This window comes from Ambystoma mexicanum, chromosome 8 (assembly GCF_040938575.1).
Source record: "Ambystoma mexicanum isolate Mex_15411 chromosome 8, UKY_AmexF1_1, whole genome shotgun sequence".
NCBI lineage: Eukaryota > Metazoa > Chordata > Amphibia > Caudata > Ambystomatidae > Ambystoma > Ambystoma mexicanum.
In genome coordinates this window covers 665,827,363-665,848,964 of record NC_090929.1, presented here as the reverse complement: position 1 = coordinate 665,848,964, position 21,602 = coordinate 665,827,363, and the positions used below count along the sequence as shown (strand labels likewise).

The window sequence follows — 21,602 nt, the reverse complement described above, 5'->3', positions numbered from 1 at the left end:
GTTTACGTTATTATTTTGACTTCAAATTTGGGGCATTTTACTTTTCACGTGAAAAAGGCACCAAAGGAAATATTTTAACATAGCTCTCAGAGAGCTCCTCTCCCTTTTCAAAGTTGTCTGTTAGATCCTTGGCACTACCTGTGCCGCGGTTATGACGCTCATACATACGGTACGGGTTATCACTATGTGGTGGGGGCCCACCCACCTGCAGTACGTCTTCATTGCATCCTTGATGAGTGCTGTGGCGGGGTAGGCAAAAGAGAAGCATCTCAACATGGTTTCAACCAATACTCTTAACAAATGTTTTCTTTCTTTCGGGAATCGGCCCCCATCCTCCACATTGTGCCATGCTCTGTAGAAGTCAAAGCTTGCCAGCCATAAGGGTGTCTTCCATTTTGAATGAGAGTTGGGCAGGCATTTAACAAGATGTAAAGAGGCTCCATTGCCACTACAGAGAGTGCCCTTTTTCAAAACTATGAACACTAAGGGCTGCATTTTTTCAGGTCTGTGCAAATTGCACAGGGCGGACCACAAATATGTACACTTCCATCTATGCAATCCCCCCATTCAATTTTCATTGTTCGTACAAGTGTAAATGTACATACATGGCAGGAAGCATTTACATGGGTTCCTATGGAATCTGCAAGTATATAGTGGGGTCAAAATTGGGTGGATTCCATTGAATTCCGCCAGCTCCAACATATGGTGGTGGAAACGCATTCAGATTGTATGTCAAACGGATAGGGTTGTGTAATCGAAACTTAGAAACAGTCCTCTGCTCCACCATACAAATGACCTAAAATGACCAAGTTAGTAAAAAGCAGGCAAACCAGTTTTACACATGACTTTTATGCATGCATTTGGTCATTTAAGAGTGGCCACTGTGTTTAAATTAGGTAAATAACATTTTTTATTAATAATGTTGTAATTTCTTGGTTACTATTCACCTGTTAAGACTATAATTATGTTGTTTCAATTGTAGGCATGCATTGGCCATTTTAGTTCATAACCGCCAACATTAAAAAAAAAAAAACCTTGGACGGAGAGTTTTAAACCCAGTTTGCAGAACGGCTCCCATTTTTCTAAATTGAAAGTACAATCCTCAACACTACAGATACTGTGGTTATGTAGTGCATACAAGCGAATACCAGTATCGTGTACCTAATTAATTCTTGAAAGTGCTTTTTTACAATTGCACTGATTTTGACATGGCTGCTCTGTTTTCTAAAAATTAGTCAAAAGCAAAGCCTGCTTTCTTTTTGGTTGACTATATTTTAGTTAAAATGTAAAATGGTATTGTGGACAACTCAACCAATCGGTGGCTATTATTTTTTAACATTATTTTTCTGTTGCTTATTATTAAAAATGCATCTGAACATGGTCCTATGGCTTTTGTAGCTTATGGCTTTGGTAGCTGGGATGATCTTCAACGGAGAGAGCTGGAGATAGCCCTCGTCTTCCCTTGGTCACAATGGTGAAGAACACATTTAATGAGAGAATTAGTAAAGCCAACTCTAACTCCAAAGAACTTTTTTCCATCCTCCGGGAAATGGAAAACCCGGTCGCTCCCACAGATAACGTCCCCAAGAACAAACAATGGTGCACTAGCATCCAAAATGCCTTAGCTAATAAAATCACAACCCTACAATCCAAAATTGCTAAGAACAAAGCATCCCTGAACTCCACTGGAACCCATACTTCCCACATGACCGATACACCTAGAACAGTCACTCAAAGCAACTGTAAACCATTCAGATTTACCAACATATCCATATTGGAAACTGAAAAGGTAATATTATCCCTGAAACCGTCCAACTGCCAAGGGGACAGCTGCCCAGCACAAGTTATTAAGGATGCAGCTAGAGACTTAGCGCCCTTCATTTCTAAATTAATATATGCCTCCTTCAGATCCAGCACTGTACTCACCAACCTCAAAGAATCTTGGGTACTGCCTCGTCTTAAAAAACAGACCCTCAACCCAGCTATCCCGACCAATTATAGGCCCATTACCACGGTCCCATTTCTCCTAAAAATCATCGACAGAATAGCCTATCTCCAGATCTAAAATTATCTGGAGACAAACCAATTACTAGGATCACGCCAATCTGGCTTCAGACCATTACATCGTACTGAAACGGCCCTAATTGACCTTAAGACACAAATCGACGAGTTGAAGGATAAAGGTAAAACAGCTATGCTCCTGCTCCTTGACTTATCGGCAGCCTTCGACCTAGTGGACCACGCAGTGTTATGCAACCATCTAGCGTCTGCCACCCATTTCTCAAGTGAAGCTATAGCCTGGGTACAATCCTTCCTGGCCAACCGTACGATAAGTGTTCTCCCCATTAGCTTCAGCAGACCCAATACATATCACCTGTCGCGTCTCACAAGGTTCATGTGTATCCCCCACAATGTACAACATCTTTACTAAGCCACTCTTCGACAAACTTGACAGATTGGGGGTTACCTATACTAATTATGCGGACGATACGCAGTTCCTCATTCCACTATCTGGCAACTTTGCTGAAGACACAGCTCTAGTAAACAAGATTTACCTCATCATTCAGGCATGGATGGCCTCTCACGGCCTCTGCCTGAACGACGACAAAACAGATACTGATCCTGGGTTCCGACTCTAACCTTAAAAAACACAGCCCTAATTATCTTGCCTTCAATATATACGGCAATATAATCAAAGTGGCAACCGAGGGGAAAACACTAGGTTTCTACCTCGATTCCACCTTATCGCTCAAAAAACGAGTCAATTCCCTGGCTTCCTCCACAGCCTACACCTGCAAATTAATCGGGGCCTGCAGACCCTACCTGTCCAAAACCAATTGTATTACACTAGCCAATGCCCTAGTAATGTCTAAATTGGACTACTGTAACGCCCTATATGCGGGCGCTAATAAAACCGTCATAAACAAAACTGCAAATACTGTAGAATAATGCTCTTAGAGCAGCCTTGGACATACCCCGCAGAGCACATATCTCCAACATTAGGAAAGACTATCATTGGTTAAAAATTTGTGACAGAGTTCTCCTTAAAACGCTATCTCTCACACATAAAGGACTGAACAACACTGCGCCCCCTTACATCTCGGCTAGACTGACCAGAAAATCCTCTACTCACCACACTAGAGCCTCTAACCACTCCCTACTTGAAACTCCCAGATTTAGACTAACTAAAGCGGGTGGAGCACGCTTCCCTGTTAGAGCTGCCTGTGCCTGGAATGAACTCCCTACTGCATTTAGAGCTAATCTACCCTACTCCAGATTCAGATGTAATGTGAAAAGTTGGCTTTGGATTAATGACAACTAACATACTGATCCTATGTTCTAGACCCGGACTAATCATTGCACAAAACTACTTTGATTCTTCCGACACTGGACCGATGTGAGAGACCCACATCTTGTATCTCTTGTATATTTGTATATTTGTATTGTATATATGTTAATAACACATATAAGGCACCTTCTGTTTGTATCCTCTGTATGTATGCAACCTAAGCTTAAGTATGCTTGTGAATGCTGCGCCCGGTTACCCCTGGATTTGGAGCGCATTATCAAATAATAAACTAAACTAAACTAATGCCGGAGTATGGCCTCCCTTGGTGACCGGTGTGTTTTAGGTTAACGTTTCCTTAATTTCCCATAGCAATCTGATCATAATTTGTCAAATATGTTGTCCTCAGTTCTACTGTGTAGGTGTTCGTAAAACACTAGCCCCATCTATAGATTCTTTGTCATCTAGTTGCCCAGAGAAATTAGTAATTTGATTACTTTGATATTTTTACTCTTTTAGTAACAGCATGCAATATTTCCATGAAAAAAATAGCATCATAGTCAGACCAGGTTTCTATCCTTTTACCCCATAACGGCAGTGCTAAAAATATCGTATTTTGTTTATCCAATTTCCCAAAGAAGATGAACATGGTATCTAAGAAATACGGAGGGGGCGTAGCTAGTGGCCATGTGAGGCGGAGGTGTCCTGAAGGAGCGCCCAAAAGGTATGACAAAAAGATATACAAACGGATCGATATGAGTTTTTTAAACTTTCAGCCCCAGCACGATGAAAGGCTGGTGAACGTCTGGGAAGTCTGAGGAGAGCTTGGCAGGGCCGGGCGAAGAGAGACTGAGGACTAATGTTTGAGAGGCCTGCAGCGTACGAAGGAGCAAGATGGCGGCCGGAAAAAGGCTGGTGCTCCGACACTGACGCAAGAGAGTGAACGTTCACACTGAGTCTGTGAGGAGCGCAGCGACGGTGTACAGTTCACTCACTGTGTACAGGAGTTGTGGAAGACCAGAGTGGAGCAGTTGGCTGCTGGGAAGTACATTGCACCCATGGAGAGGGGCTAGAAGGAGGAGGTGCCGCAGCAGAGTGCCTACCAGGGGGCAAAGGTGACTGCTACCATACAGGTGGCATAAGGAGCAACGTGAGACCGCATGAGTAAGGGTGGGAAGACCTCCCGGCAGCCTGAGGGGATACCAAGCAAAGGGCAGAGAAAAAGCTGGGAAGGTGAAGAGCTGGATTTCTGGGTAACGTCTGAGTGCTGTGGACTGGTGGTGAAGGCAGCACACCTATGAGTGTTGAAATGTAATGGGTGCACGCGCGGCAGCCCACATAGAGAGCCATTGAGGAAGGTGCAGTGATAAACCAGCATATGCTCTGGGGAGGGGAGGCAAGCCTCCAGAGTTGAGAAAGAGGGGAGTCGTTGGAGATGTTACGCAGGATAATCACCACAGGCCCCAACAAATAGGAGTACAAGAGGACAGGAGGGAGCATTGCAGGAGCAGGCGAATGCTGAGGCCTGAGACAATGAGCACAGGAGAACAAGAAACTGGTGCCTATTCGGGATTTCTATCAACCGGTTCTCCTGACTAGACAACATTGCGGAGAACGCCTGAGGCAAAGGATGGGTAAGGACCACAATAGAGAGATAACATACTGCAGAAGATGCCACCAAAAAGCACATGCCAGACAGGAAATCTCAAGCGAAGCATAAGCGGTATGCTTTCGCAAAGAAGAAAGACGCCAATGCTCATTGGGCATACTAGATCCGAGCAAAAAGGAGCAGCAGGGAGTGAACAATACGTTTTTGGAGGCAATAGTGGTGCTGAGAGCCTCCGTGGAGATGAGAATCGATGAAATAAATGCTATGCAGGCCTGCTGAGGCGAGGTGGCTGCTACCACGAAAGAGCTGACCCAGGAGGTACGTGCCCTGATGGTAAATGTGAAGGTGCTGGAAGCCAGAGCTGAAGATGCAGAATGGAGAGCGCAACAAAGTAACATCAGGATCCATGGGCTGCCAGAAGGAGAGGAAGGCAGAGATCTGACCACATATGTTGAAAATATGCGGCTTCAGGAGATACGCCCAGACATGTTAATGCAGGGATTCATGATAGCAAAAGCGCTGTTGGATGGGTCTATCCCCCCCCCCCCACCGCTTTAGAGTGATGCAAATCCCATAAACAGCCGTGCGATGTGCCGGGGTGGCCTGGGGGCGAAGGGGTGTCAGGGCCGTGTTAACGAAACCCGGCACGGCCACAATATCACAGGCATTATAGATGCATAGACTTAGTGCGTGCATATAAAGAGACGCCATTTTGTAGTTATGGGAGACACATGCAGTTCAACATGGCTGCGCGGTAAACGTAGGCCCGATGGAGAAACCTGAACAGGCCCACATGGAGAGATGAGCCTGGGCTGCTAATTCTCTCAGAAACTTCCCCTTGTCCCCAGTCTGTTGCAATTATTTAGTATCGCAGAAAGGAATGCGCCCTGCAAAGCCATGAGACCGCACCTGGCTCCTCGCAATATTCATCGCATGCAGGACTACACCAGGCCTCTAACCCTCACCCAGCCCACCAAGAGTAATGGCACCCACCACTGACCCAGTCCAAGACCCTGAATTCCACAATAGTGAGTGACCCCAGCCCGCCAGCGATAAAACCAATGGTTGTAAAAGATCTGAACATGCATGACCATGTCACCTCTTCCCATACATACACCCTTTGTAGTATGAGGTACAGGGAGGGATACATTATAGATCAAAACGAGGGTGGAAGTCTTGGGTGCAAGGAGTGCGATATGTGGGTCAGCATGATTGTATTCCTTCCCTCCCCCATGGTGCCAGTCCCTGTTCCTCCCAGGTGCATGCCATAATGATGTAGTCGCAGCATTAGCTCACAATAGCAGCCTTGGAATAGCAACATGTGAAGCGCCTGACCTTCAGTCACTGGAGAGATGAGCCCAGCTGACCCATGTGGAGACCGCCAGACGGCGGAAACAGGAACCAATCATAGCCTAGCATCCCCTATGGAGTAGGACCTTGTAAATGGTCTCACCAATCGGCTGTGTGGGTTTAGACCCTAAGGATGGCGTCCTTCATGCCGCTGTGAACTCTTATAATGTACTGGTTGTGATAATTCAGGCAGAACGTTTTCGAGCAGCCGAGTCCTCTGCTGACATTTTTTACCTTTTTGTACATTTTTTCTGGCGTGAGCCTTTAGCACACAGATCCTTGATCAAGAGACCACCCCAGGTACGCCACTGAGACTGATAATTGCAAAAACCATGAACTTTAAGGATAGGGAAAGGATCTTGGTATTCTCCAGAGGAGGGGGGAGATCAAACACGTGTCAGCGGCACTGGCCATATACCCTGACTATACTATCCAGGTACAGAGAAAGAAGAGCCAGATCATACCTGTGAAAGAGGAGCTCGGGCATCTGGGCTTAAAATGCATGCTTTCCTGCATAATGGATGGGCACACTTTTTTGAAAACCCTGCAGAAGCGGACCACTGGATGGACCGCAATAAGATGGCTCCTTTGGCAGAGAGGAAGAACAACAATAACAATCGTTGCAAGAGGCTTGCACACTGAGCTGGGGGGGAGCTAGCTGGATGCTAAGAGATTTTTGTGCTCACAAACACACAGGTTGACAAAAGTTGACTGGAAGCTGGGGACTTTGTTGAGAAGTGGAACCCACTGTGAACAATATCAACGAAACCCACGGGACACTCGATGGTGGGGCCCTCCTGGTTCGAAGTCTATTCAGGATGTCGTGTTTGGCATCCAACTACTATGTACCACTCCAGATTGGGTGGGACAAATGGCAGTTAGGTCTGAATGGAGGGCCAAGTAGTTTTACTATTAGTTTTTATTTGTTTTTTGTGGTGAGACTTTCTTTGGATCTCAGTAGAGTTGGACAATGGCATAGAGCTGCCAAGTGGGGATGCATGAGTGGGTTAGCGAGGACATATGATAGGGGGGTAGTCACTCTGAGGCCATGGAAGGTAAAATGGCATGGACAATGCGTGACCTCCGATGGGAGGAGGTGGTTGGAGCTAAGGAGCTTGCCATACCCATATATGTGGGGCGAGCGGGATGCCCAAAACAAGAGAACAGGGAAGGTTGTGGAAAGGACATGGCAGGAACATTGTGGGTAGACACCAGGAATGTGCATGGATTCAACAGTTATGTGAAACGTAACAGAGTGGTCACTTATTTGCATAGAAAGGGAATTGCAATACTACAGGAAATGCATCTTACGTCAGGAAAACAGGCTAATGTACAAAAAAGTTGGGGAGGACATGGGTACGTGGTGACTTATTTGAATTTCACTAGGAGGTTGTTAATGTGTTTTTTTTTGTTTTTTTTTGTTTTTTTTTTAATGTTTTGGCACTTCTGTTAGATTAACACAATGAATCAGTAGCTTGCATCTTGCCAGTAGTAAGGTACACAATTCAGATGAACAACAATAACAAACAGACCAATAACTAACATTAACTGTCTTCATGTGTGTTTGCAGTTCTTCAATTAAGCACCTTTTTTAATAAGAGTGTGGTTGAGATGAGCAGCGATATGTGGTAGGAAAGCTGGGCGCTCGGCCCTACCTCCAAATCTTATTCCTCAATGGTACTCTTGTGCTACATGAGTGAACATTTCAAGGGGGCTTGTTATCTGAGGGATGAAACATGTCCCAGATCAGCATTTTCCATGCCTCAAACGTTACACTTACACCCTCTTCTGACCTGGAGACACCTGCACCCCATGACTTGGTCTCTGCTTCTGTCCAGCGTTCCAGCTCTTTATACCATATTGCATATTGTGGGCCCCCAGTGCGTTTCCATGCCATTGTTATGGTTCTTTTGGCTAGTATACACACCATATCCATAAGGAGGTATGTTCCTAAGAGGCATTCCTTTGGAGACCAGTTGTATCGTGTTATCCCACACTTCCTGCAGTTCTGTTCAATCTTGGCCCAGAAGCGTTGTGCCTGTGTGCATCCCCAGAACATGTGTATCATTCCCGCCCCCTCTGAGCCACACCAAGGGCACAGGGGTTGTGCTTGTCTGGTGAATACTGCTACCCTCTGCAGGATCATGTAGGTACGATATAAGACATTCAGTTGTATTAAACGAAATCTGGCGTTCCTGGACACCTCCCAGGGATATGCTAATACTCTCTCCCACTCTTTCTTCGTGATGTTAATTCCTAGATCGGCCTCCCATCTCGCCTTCAATGTAGTACCACAGGGATTGGGTTTGTCTATCAGCTGTCCACCGGCTTCCAGCCATCATTCAAGTCCTGCATTAGTGTCAACAGGGGATCCACTGTCGGTTCCTCTGGCTACTTTTCACCACCTCCCTCTAGCCATGTGTCTGACCCTCTGGTACTACAAGAACTGCCCACGTGGCAACCCCTCTCTCGCATGCAGTGAGTCGAATTCCCTGAAAACCCCTTCCTCATGTAAGTCCTCCCATGTGTATAAGCCCCATCTTTCCCAGTGCCTTACCGTTGTTAAGTCAGTTTTTACTCTGCATGCATCTGCAGCTATTGGGGTCTCTGGTGAATAAGGGTGTTCGAGGCGAAGCAGCGCTTTGGTCCTGCTCCATATCCGTCTTCCCAGCGTTACGACCATGGGGCAGTCTCCAAGCAGCACAGAGGAACCTATAGAATTTCTTTTAAGCATGCAGGTGCCGTAATAGTTCTGTATCAGTTTTGGGCTCATCTGAGAACCATCGGGCGACAAAGCTGAGTTGCGCAGCCATGTAGTAATTTTCCAGATCTGGGAGTTGTATGCCCCCTACTTTTTTAAGGTAGAGTCAGGGTGGACAGGGATAGTCTATGCCTCCCGGAACCCCACAAGAATTGCTGGATCAGTGGAGGTTGTTAATACGAATAGCGCCCGCAGTATTGTTCAGGAGGATGGAGGTTAAGACTAACTATGAGGGACAAATGGCCCTTGTGCATGGATACATGGATAATGGAGAGGTGTGCATTGTAAACACTTATGCTCCCAACCACGACGTGTCTACCTTTGTTTGAGCTCTATATGCCGGGCTGGCCCCATTCAGAGCGATGACATGGATTTGACAAGGAGATTCTATTGTACACTAGACCTACGAGTAGTTAGATTGAACGATAAGTATATATACTCAGCGCCGCCAGCTAGAATACTAGGGAAGTTATTAGATGATTTGTACATGGTTGAGATTTGGAGGTGGCTGCATGGGACAGCAAGGGTATGCGCACCGTTTCTTTGAGCCCTCATGAGTTATATACAAGAATAGACTACCTACTAACGGGGAGTGAACATATAGGTAAATTAATTGAAGCTAAGTATGAGGGTAGGACACTATCAGACCATACCCCTCTGTTTCCTAGTTGGATGCTACACTTAGATTCCCCGCCAATACTAATGTGGAGTCTTGGGGCAGGGTTCAGAAGGGAGCTGCAGAGGTAAATGTCTGTATCAGAGATGAAGATTGCACACTTATAAAGTACACAAGCAGAGAGAGAGGGAGCTCTTGAAGTTATGCCAGGAATGTCTGGAACATTGGGGCAGGCTGGACAAATATGATTATGCACGATACATTGATAGGCTCCATGAGCAGGGGATAGGCCCTGGAGGTTGCTCGACTGGCTGTCGCAGGGTTAAGCTTGACCAGTGATTGAGTTGGCGGACGAGTGCGGTGAGCTGTGGAAGTCGGAGAGAGAGATTAATAATATATTGGCTAGATTCTACAGACACCTATATATTATTGATGAAAAGGACAACATGAGGGCGGTGGCAGAGACGTTGTCTGAGATAGCCTTGCCACAACAGACACTGGAACAGGCTGAGGCCTTGAGGGTTTGCTTAATGCGGAAGAACGGAGGGCGATGATACAGGAACTGCCATCGGGCAAGGCACTTGGGGGAGATGGACTGCCGACAGAATTTTGCAAAACATTCCAAAAATAATGGACACCAAGGTAGCTAGAAACCTTGGAGGAGGCGTATGACAGTGCGAGGCTACCCCAGCAAAATGAGGGAACAGTCATAGTACCGATATTGAAATGAGGCAAGCCACCCCAAAATTGTGAGTCATATCGGCCATTATTGATGGTGAATCAGGATAACATATTGCAATTAGTTGGCTCATGACAGTCTTTAGCCTCCCCACCAGTACAGCCGCTAACAGCTGTACTGGTGGGGAGGCTAATGACTGTCATGAGCCAACTAATACATCCAGACCAGACTGGGTATGTGCCGAGAAGGAGCACCTCACTGAATATGTGGAGGCTGCAAGCGATGATTGACAGTATGATAAAATGGGGAAATAGGTGTGCAGTGATATTGCTAGATGTGATTAAGGCATTTGACTCAGTCAGATGGGGATGGCTATATGCCACTCTAGAGTGCTTTGGAGTAGTGGCAGGATTCATTAGGCGGGTGAAGCTACTATACCAGTCAACCACTGCAAGTGTGCGGACAGGCAGACATGTCTCAGAACAGTGGAATATGCAGAGGGATATGAAACAGCGATGCCTGCTGTCTCCAATGCTTTTTATAGTAGCATTGGAACCACTGGCATCATTCCTCCGAGCATAGATCAGAGATGTTGGACTGATGGTGGATGGGGGGTAATCATGTGGTGGAATACATGTTGCTGTATGTCAGAAATCACAAAGATCACCTGTTTTTTTGAGGTATTAGACAATTTCGCTAAATTATTGGGAATCACAGTCAGTAGAGTTATGTCATGCATGTTCCCGCTGGCAGAGTGGGCTGGACAGAAGGACTAAAGCTTGCAGAGACTGGGACTTTGCTGGGTGACCAATATTTTTCGATATCGAGGGGTGGACATTTAACATGTCAAGTCTATGCACGAAGGCAATATAGTTAAAACACATAACGTTATAGTAAAATCAATAGAATTCTGGAAGAAATTGCACGGTCAGTGATTGGGAGTGTAGTGCTGGTCAAGATGCTGGTGCTCTTCTGCCTACTATATCATTCCCATAATGTGCCGTTTAATATCTTGGACTTTTTTCAGGGAGTTAAACGCTATGTTGAGCGGGTTCATTTGGGGGCAGAAGGGGGGCGGACAGGCACAGAGTACCACTAGGCACACACTGTAAGGATTATACAGAAGGGGGTGAAATTCCTGAATATGGAGCTGTACTACTTGGCAGGACAGCCGCAGTGGGTTGCACAATGGTTTTCAGCTGAAGATATGCAGGAAACCCAGTTACTACAAGCAGTGATTAAACCATACTTAATGAAGGAAGATTTGTGGTTGGGCGGCAGGAGGTTGAAGGATGTTCCATACATGGTAAAACCGGGGAGAGATATTTGGTCACAAACCCAAAAATGACTGGCTTTTCTGAGACCCGTATTCCTCCAATGTCCCCATAGCAGTAATATATGCGAAGAGCAAAGGGGACCTTAAAGTCATTAGGACACAATGCGAGGACAAAGGGGTGGTGAAAAGTGGAGGGAGGGAATCTGTTTGTGGACGGGAAGATGCAGAAGTTTCATGAGGTGGTGGAAAATGCAGGATTGACTGCAGGACAGTATCTAACATAAGGATGCAGTGAGAGGCGGCTAACTGGGCGACCTTCCCGGAGAAGCTGGAAGAGAATAACATCTTGGAACTACTATATGATGTATCAGAGAGAGGACATTGGATTTCGAGATTGTATCAGGGTCTGCTGTTAGTGTTACCCATAGGGACGCAGAAGGTGAGGAGCAAATGGGAGGAGGACCTGGTCTGGGGTTTTGCAGATCAGGAGTGGGCTTACATGTTATTATACACTAAGGTGGTATCCAGAAAGGGCAGGTCCAAGCTCACGCAGTTCTATGTAGTACATAGAGCATACTTAACGCCACATAGTATAGTGACATCAGGTGAGATGGACATGGGGTGCCCCAGCTGTGCAGCAGAAGGGGCAGATATGATGCAAATGTTTTGGGAATGTGGGGTGATTAGGATGTTTTATGCAGAGGAAGATAGGAGGGTCAGGAGAGGTGGGATAACGTGATTTATATGGAAGGCGGAGGCCTGTTTACTGGGGATGTTCCCGACATAGAGAGAGGCCACACCAGACTTTAAAAGGATGGACTTAGCCTGTGTGCTAGCAAAATGGCGAATTGTCATGGTATGGAAGTCCAGCAGTGGTCCACTTACAGATAACTGGTGGAGATACTTTAGAAAGTTTACAGTCATTATTTTCAGAACTCCCCATGACAGGTTAATTTGGTAACTGAGATCATTATTAAATAATTATTTTTTTTAGCAGGTGTTCAGTTTCACATCTTCCACATTTTGCAATATGGCTGCACTTAGTTGGTACAAATCGTGTAAAAAATACCTTGCAAATGGTATTTATCTGTTTCCTATCAATGTAAGTTTATAAACAATTGCTAGCTGTATCTAAATCATTCGGGCATAACGTGCCAAGTTTTGATAGTCTTTCTGAGAATAACACGATACCCGGGACCTACAACTTGGACAAACCTCAAGCTAGTTTTTCCATCACCTATGGAATGGGTTCAGTTTAAAATAAAATATCTAGACAATATCTTTTTGAAAAGTTTTAGCATTGTAACAGTCCTAGGATAGGTCATTTTAGCTATCTCTGTAACACTGTGAATTTCAGTGAAATTGTATCGCCTTTTTAGGAAAAGTCATTTTTGGAACACAAATTCAATTGACACAGTTGATGAATACTTTGCAAGCAGATTTGCTGTCCCTTTCTAACCAAGTGCCAAAAGCTGTTGTAAAAATTATCCTTTTTATCAGCAGCAAAGAGTGTACCCACTTGACACTAATCATTAAGAATGCTCTTCTTTTTCTCATCCTAGTTTGGAGCAGATTGGGAGGTGTACCTGACCAAGCCCAATGGCACCTACATAATGCGAACTGTCCGAGAGCTGCTACCCCTGTCTTTTGGCCCAGAAGATCTGCAGAAGATGTAGAGAGAGAACGAGAGAGAGAAAAATACTGACTTGCAAGACCCTGGATCAGAGGATGCAGCCCTTGGTCAATGATTTCGTCATCTGGAGCTGGAGCTGTAATGTCTTTGCAAACCTACTGGTTCTTGCTCTGGCAGGGATAACATGTCCTTTCATGTTTTTCAGGGATCTTGAGGACCAAAACTAAGAGGCCACTAAAATGAAACCAATGTTATACGGCTGGTATGATGAGGATCAATGCTCTGAATCTCATTGCATGAGGATCAAGGCCCAGTCTGTTAACAAAAGAACAACTGCCCAGAGAATGGTTACATGAGGACCATTTCCGACTTCAAAACAATTGAGAGAAATGTTACAGTGGACAGCACCCTGGGATTGAAATTGTGTCTGAAGAGCATAGCACAAAAGATGTGTGCGTGATGTCCATAGTGTCACAGCAGCACCATACCTCGTCTGTATGCTTGATGAGTTGGAGGACTTTTCTGGACCATATACCCATTAGTTCTGTTCAATGCATTTTGAAAGCTTTTTAAAAGGCCAAGTAGGCCCTGGGAGGAGTCTGATGCTTTCGCATTGGTTTCCAGAACATCCGGCCCAGCGGTCTGATGTGCCATTCTCAAATTCTAACTAAAAGACTAGCTGGTTGTTGGATGACTCACATGTTTCTGATGGGGAACTATCTGGAGCTCAGCTAGAGTGGTTTCTGCCACTGGAAGCCTGGGTGTGAGGCAGCTCATATATGTAATGTAATTGTCATTTGTGTAGCACCTTTCCCCATTGGTATGGTCCCAACGTGCTGTAGGTTGAACGTTCTTGGCGTGGGTGGGGGGGGACAGAAGTCCATGTATGGGAAAGCCATCAGTGGTTTAGAATGCGTGTGTGCATTTCAGTCAATACGAAGGGATTTAGGGGTGATCAAGTCCCTGCTAGCCACCCATGTCGAGCTTGGGATGTGGGTGGGGGCTGAGAGATAGTTCAGGGAGCATGTGAGAACAGGAGAGACATGGGTGCAACTAGACCGAATTTGTATCCTTAGGGGTAGCTGCATTATTATGGCATAGGTGTTGTACAATGTGCCTTAGAGTAGTGCATGTTTTGGGTGGGTGCTGAGCGGTGGGCTGGAGAAAGTGTAAGCAGTAGAAATGTGTGAGGCTAGACCAAATTATATTGCGGGGGATAGCCGCTTTCATATGATAGATGTTGTACAATGTGTCTTAGAGTGGTGCATGTAGTGTATGAGTGCTGAGAGGTAGTCTGGAGAGTAGGCGAGAGCAGGAGAGTCACTATGTGTGCAGCTAGGCTGAATTTAATGTGTGGATAGCTGCATTCTTGTGGCATAGGTGTTGTGCAATGTGTCATAGAGTAGTGCCTAATGGTAGATTTGTGTGGGTGGATGGCAGTCCTTTGGCTAGTTTCGATAGGCATGGAGTTTGATATGTACCTGTGTGTTCTGGCTGGTTTTTCGGTTCCGTAGATGCAGCTGAATTTAGAAGGGGGTGAATTCAAGGCACGGCTAAATTCTACCCATTTGCTATATAAATGCACCTAGTATGATATAGTGGCAGCAGTCTAAAATGCACCCAGATTCAATACCTCAGCGACACTTTAGAACGTACTTAGATTCGAAGATGTTGGCTACCCTCAAAAATCCATCTATAAGCAATACATTGTTTACCCTCAAAATTCATCCAAGTGTTATACTTTGGCTTCTCTAGAATTAAACCAAATGCGGTGAATTGGCTACCCTCACAATTCATTTGAGTGCAGTACACTGGTTACCCTAAACAAACTCAATGCAGTACTTTGGCTACCCTCACAAGTTAATCTAGTTTCAACACATTGACTACCCTTCAAACTCCTCTAATGCAATTACTTGCCTATCCTAAGAATTAATCTAAGAGCAATATATTGGTTAGCCTTGCTTTTGGCTATCTTCCATAAGCATGAGGTGCAATATCTACCTGTCTGCTATTCCTGGCATCTTGGTTTTGTATCTGTGGCATGGATTCTCTCCTGTTTTCTATTGGGTATTCTTAGTCAGGTTAGTTTTGCCGACATGCTGGTTCATCAAATTAATTTGGAATACCACTTTACAATGAATAGGTGGTCAGGTGCTTTCTTACAGCATCCACTGAGGTTCCGCTGCAGACCACACAACATCCTCAAGGTATTATGAAGGTTCATGCTTCGGGCGGTCATGTCCATTATGGGCACAGATTACTCCCAGCAGGACTCTTCATATGGTCTCTGTGCTCTCTCCTTACACTTCCTCTCCCATTAATGGTGGCATCCAGTGGGAGGCCCTCCTGGGTTCCTTCCACTCCTCTAAGGTCATCCTTAATGTTTACATTAATGGCACCGTCTTGGTCCAAGGCACTCAGGCCAACCTCCTCCTCTTTGATAGATGTTTCCTGCGCCTTATCAATTTCCTTTTCTCTCCTGCTGTTTCTTTTCTCCCTTCTTCGTCTTCCTTGCCTCCACCCTCTGCCACTTCTGTGGCGCCCCCTTCCTCCTCCACCTCTGCCCTCCCTCGCGCTCCTTCTACACCTCTGCAGGGAGTACCTCTGATTTGTACCCCTCCACGGTAGTCTTTCAAGGATGGCAACCTTCTCCACCTCGCCACTCTTAACTCTCGCTCAGCTGTCAAACACTCCTCTGACATCTGCCGTCTCCTGGAAGAACTCGACTTTGATGTCCTTGGTCTCACCGAGACATGGTTCACAGCCAGCTCTGTCACAAGCTTTAGCACTCTCCTTCCTGATGTCTACAAAATCCTCTCCGCGCCCAGATCCAGCTGTTACGCTGGGGGTGTAGCCATGATCTTGCCGGAGTGGATTCCTGCCTCTTTTATTCCTATGCAGGCCTACTCCTCCTTTGAATGTCTGTTCTGTAGGCTTTCTCTCTCTCTCCTGGCCATTCTCTCACAGTGGCTGCTATCTATGGCCACCTGGTCAGATCCCCTCCTTCCTCTCTGAGTGGGTGGACTTCTCTTCCTCCCTCCTGGCTTCAACCATTCAACTCCTCCTCCTCTGAGACTTCAACATCAACCTGGATGCTTCCTGTCCTGCCTTGGGACTCTTTCGCGACCTTTGTGAGGATTTCTCTCTTTCCTTCCCTCTGGCCCGACTCACTCTGCAGGGCACACTCGTGATGTTCTGATCTCTTCAGACCTCCCCCTCTCTAACCTTCTCACCACTCCTCTCCTGGAGTGACCACTTTCTCCTCTCTTCTCATCTCTCTCTACCCCTCAGGCCAAGCCTACCTCCTCACTGCCACCCACCTTCTCAGTCATTCGACCCATGAAGCGCGTGTCAGTTGAGGCTTTCGCAGCATCTTTCTCTCCCCCTCCTTCACCTCTGGCTGACTCACACCATGACACAGCCTTTTCCATGCTCCACTCTATCTCTGATACTCTCGATGTACTTGCCCCGGTCATGAGGATCTGCATGAAGCCTAAAATCAAGTGCAACTCCTGGGGTACGATCCAGACCTCGTCACCCTTAAACGCAAGTGTAAGGTGGCTGAGAGGAAATGGTTGGCATCTTGTACATCCTCTGACAAACTGGCCTGCCGCCTGCTCCGAAGGCAATACTGACTCTCTGTCCTCACCAAGAAGAGAGCCCACATCCAAGCCTGTGTTTCAGCAGCATCTAACAACTTTGCTGAACTCTTTAAAATCTGCAAGGAGCTGGCCAACCCCGTCGAAGTCTCAACCTCTTTGGTCCCTTCCCAGGCCCTCTGTACGACCCTGGATTCTCACTTCAGCTCTAAAACCCAGGACATACTGTCCACCCTCTCAGCTTCTCCTGCTTCTCCCTCCCCTCTCTCCCCTTCCTCCGCTCCGCCCCCTTTTCTATGCCTTTCCTCTCTTCTCCCCTGATAAGGTTTCTAGACAAGTCTGATCTATGAAAACCACATCAAAACAGGTTCTTCCCTGTTCTTCCAAAACCATCAAGGACCACATTGACACCCTCGCTCCAGCCTTGGCTGACTTCTGCAACCACTCTTTCGCCTTTGGAATCTTCCCCTCCCCCTGAAGCACTCTCTTGTGCACCCTCTTCTCAAGAAACCCTCAGCCGATTATCTCCCAATCTCCATCAACCCTTTCCTGGGCAAGCTCCTGGAAAAGCGGGACATCTCCCAGCTTAATCTTCACACTGAATCTGTTGGTTGTCTCCATGACCATCAGTCTGGCTTCAGAGCAGCCAGAAGCACAGAAACTGCTCTCCTGAACATCTGTGAAGACCTGCTCTCTTACCTTGATTCTAATCTCCCCTCTGTCCTCATCCTACTTGATCTCTCTTCTGCCTTTGACACGGTCAACCATGCCATCCTGCTCAACCAGCTCCATGATAACCTGGTTATTACTGATCAGGCTCTGGGCTGGCTGACATCTTTGCTCCCTGACCGACCCTCCCGGGTCCAACTTAGGTCCTTCCTCTCCTCCATCTCTCTCTCTCCACCTGTGGTGTTCCCCAGGGGTCTAAAATTTCTCCTTGGCTGTTCAACCAATACCTGGCACCTCTCGCCCACTGCATTTCTGCTCTCTGCTCCAACTTCCAGTGCTATGCGGATGACACCCAGCTCGCTTTCAGGCTCTCCTCTAATGCCTCTTCTCCTTCTCTCATAATGGATTGTCTGTCTGCAATCCTGGAGTGGTGCACCGCCAATGATCTCTGCCTGAATGCCAGTAAGACAGGGATCCTCCTCATTGGCACCCCTCTTTCCTGCCACTCTCTGGACAGCTTCCCTTGGCCCTCTTCCTGCTACCACCTGTGAGGCTAAGAGCCTCAGGGTTATCTTCTACTCCACACTCTCCTTCTCTCCTCACATTTCCGACATCTCTAAGAAGTTAAACTACCAACTGCACCTCCTCAGAAGTATTTCCCTTTCCTCTCCTTCCCCCCAGAAGCTCACCGTCTCTAGAGCTCTGGTTCTCTCTAGGCTTGACTACTGTAACAGCTTTTTTTTAAATCTGCCTACTTGTACTCTCCGTCCTTTGCAACTCATCCAGAACAGGACTGCGAGACTTGTTCTTGGCCTCAAGTCCAGGGATCGTATCTCTCCAGCAGTGAAATTCCTCCATTGGCTCCCTGTGGCTTCAAGGATCAGGTTTGCATTGTTCACAAGACCTTCTGGGGCCTCTGACCAAAAGATCTCCCGCTTTCTCTTCGGAAGTATCTTCCTACTCGCTCTCCTCACTCTTCCACCTCCAACTCCTTGAGGGTCAGTCACTTTTCCAAGCAACGAGTTGGGGGCAGATCTCTCTTCAGCTAGCGCCTCCCTCTGGAACAGCCTCCCTGCCGCTCTGAAACTTGAGCAGAACCATCTCTCGTTCCGGAAGCAGCTCAAGACTTTCCTCTTTGCTTCTGCCTTCTCTCTTCCTCTTCCCTGCTGACCTCCTGTCGGATACTGCACTGGTTACCTAGCTACCCTCTGAACCATGGGCCCAGGTCCCTCCCTCCCAGTTGCACATCTGCACTGCCTCCTGGCAACCCTGCACTTGGGGCTGTATCTGCAACCATACAGCCGCCCTACCTGCACTATCTAACTCTTGTTGTCTGTACTTAACCCCTGCACTGCCACCTGCTGGCCACTCTTCTTGTTTTTTTCTCGATGTTTTGATCCTATGTCTTGCACTTGCTCCTCCTCCCCTGGCACTTTTCCCCCTTCCCTCTCACCTGCACTTGCGCAATCTCAATTTCACTTGGCCTAGTAAGATTGTTGTCTTGTCCCCCTTTCTTTCCCCTCCCCTGTCACGCCTTGAAACACTTGTGTATAGGCAAGCTTTAAATGTCTTATCATATCACTTCGGAATAGACAGAAGCCCTGAAGCAGCCGAGGTACATCTAAAGCTAAACAGTTACTGATCAGAATCCCTTGTCAATTCATGCAACACTCTGTTATAATCAATTAGTTTGATGTCCTCAACCTACCGGAGTGCTACAATGTGTTCAATACTCACTGCAAAGCGTATACCTGAGAAATCTTACTGTAAAGTGCAAAGAATCCATATTACTACTATATTAATCGAATGGGGTATAATATGTTTGGCTTCTCAAAATTCATAACCATAAGTTATATTTCATTATTACGATCCCCCAATCAGTCCGGCAAGAACTCACCAGCACAGCAATCTTAACCAATTATCCTTGATTGGATGAGGTCACTAAGCGTTCCAAACTTCTAAAAGGCTTTTCCTGACCTTAATGACTTCCAAATATCTTACTATGACCTAAATGTTTGTTGTCTAACTGACTGCTGATATATAAATATGAATTTTACTATGCTCTAAATGCACCAGCTCAAGCATTTCTCTGGTTACTCTTTTCTGTGCCACTTATAAGGCATTTTTGTTGGTGTGCCCCTGTGATGAAATCTGGCGATCACCAAGGCTTCCTTGAAGGGAGGTGGGGAAGTTGTCATTCAGGTGAGTGGAAAATTCCATGCAAACGTCAGGGGAGAGTACATCCCTACCCCATGTATATTGACTTCTTTTCAGCTGGGAAAATGGGTGGAAACAAATACCGGCCATCCAACCTTGGGCTGATCCGAAGATACCATCAAAGTAGGTGATCCAGCAATAGGGGGAGAATCACTGATTCTTATGCAGCTGTGACATTTGTCCTTGCCTTCTATGATGTAAAGCCTGACAATAGCTGGACATTTCACTCAGCTACACCTTAAACCCAGCTTTTCTTTATTTCCTTCTAACATCCACATCCAAATATGTACTGCACTGCTATGGTTGTGATAATAAGCAATGCACACCGTTTCTTTCTGAGACTTTCTGACCAAATCAGTGGATCTGGCTTTATTTTCTGCCAACTGCAACCTCATTCAATTAGCTGCAAACATCCTATTCCAAAGAACAACTTTGAATGTCAAGTGCATCATCACATATCCTGGTTCATCATCATTAGCCCAGATGCACTCTGTTGTGGCAAGGTAGATCCTTTGGGGTTGCGTGCTCATGCTAGGTGTGACCTCATGTGCTTAGCTAAAGCCATCATATGCAGGGTGCATTCTATATATTCCTGCTACAGCCTACATACCTCTCTGTGTATTACAGAGACTGGTATTACATGCCCGTGTAAAACAATCACATATTAAGTACACCCTCATGTGACCAGGAGCAACAACAAATTTAGCCAGGTACTGATATAGGGCAGCTCCAGCCTCATGCACCTAATACCATATCATCCTGGTCTGCTCTTACTTTAAAGGGCTCCTGTCACTTGGTAGATGGGTCTGTTAAATGAACATCAGCAAGGAGGGAGACACCAGGCGTAAGGGTCCTGCACAGACTTAGCTGTTCCTCTCCACTCTTGAACATCTCTTGAATACTCTCCTTTTAGAGCCCTCTGCTCGTCTTCCTCCAACTCTCTGTGGTTGAGCCATTTTTCCAAGCAGAGATTTGGGGGTAGATCTTTATCCTCTGCAGGTGCCTCCCTCTGGAACAGCCTCCATGCCTCGCTCCGCCTTGAGCCAGAGCTCCTTAGGTTCCGGAAATTACGCTTCGCTTCCTCCTTCTCGCTCCCTTGCTAACCTCCTCTTTTCTCTCCTGCCTCACTCCTCCTTCCCTTGCTTACTCTGTTCAGTTTTTACCGACTGCTCGCCTGGTTCACTGTCAGAGACTCACAGGTCCCAGGCTCCCCCACCAGTCTATGCACTTGCCTCTGGGCCTTTGCACTATGCTCAGACTACTTCACTTGCAGCATACGCTCCATGTGAGGTGTAACCTCTCTGCACTTAACCCAGGGCCCTGCTGGACCGGGCTCATTTACCCTCCTGCCCTGCCACCTCCCACGTCTGTCTGTTCACTTTCATAACCCGAATTTACGACTAGTAAGCTCTGTCTTGTCCCCCCTTTTTCTTCCCTCCCTAGTTGAGTTGCGCCTGAAACACTGCATGCACTTGCATTAGGAGAAATGCTGTCAGGCCTAGTACGTTAGTTACTTTTTGATAGATCATTCGGAACTTCAAGGCCTAAGAATGACTACTGTGTTCCCTTGCTCCCTTCCTGCTTTGAAGCGCTTTGAAGCACTTCACTTATGTATAAGTGCTGTACAAATAAACAATAAATAAATGCCTTCTGTTGTATTCCGTTAAGGGAGATTGCAAAAAAAACAACTAGTAAGTTCTTATTCTGAAGGTCTGCTCTACAGACTTGCAGAGGGACATGAAGTCCTGTCACGTAGACATTACAAATAAAGACGACATCTTGGTGAAAGTAACATCTCGACCGATAACAATGCAAGATGAAGTGTAACAATCGGGAGAGGGAAGCACCTATGCAGAAACACCTTATACTTTGCATTGCTGCGCCATCCTCCTTAACCTTAAATGGGG

General features: G+C 46.4%; 1 protein-coding gene across 3 annotated transcripts in view; it reads left to right on the top strand.

The window, feature by feature from the left end:
- The window catches only part of CDA (cytidine deaminase), a 351,013-nt gene extending 329,670 nt beyond the window's left edge, over nt 1-21,343 (top strand). For all 3 annotated transcript variants that reach the window (XM_069610452.1, XM_069610453.1, XM_069610454.1), the window contains one exon: nt 13,140-21,343. In XM_069610452.1, the coding sequence (XP_069466553.1) occupies nt 13,140-13,253 (114 nt within the window). In that variant the 3' untranslated portion in view covers nt 13,254-21,343. The remainder of the gene's footprint in view (nt 1-13,139) is intronic.
- The last annotated feature ends 259 nt before the right edge of the window (nt 21,344-21,602 follow it).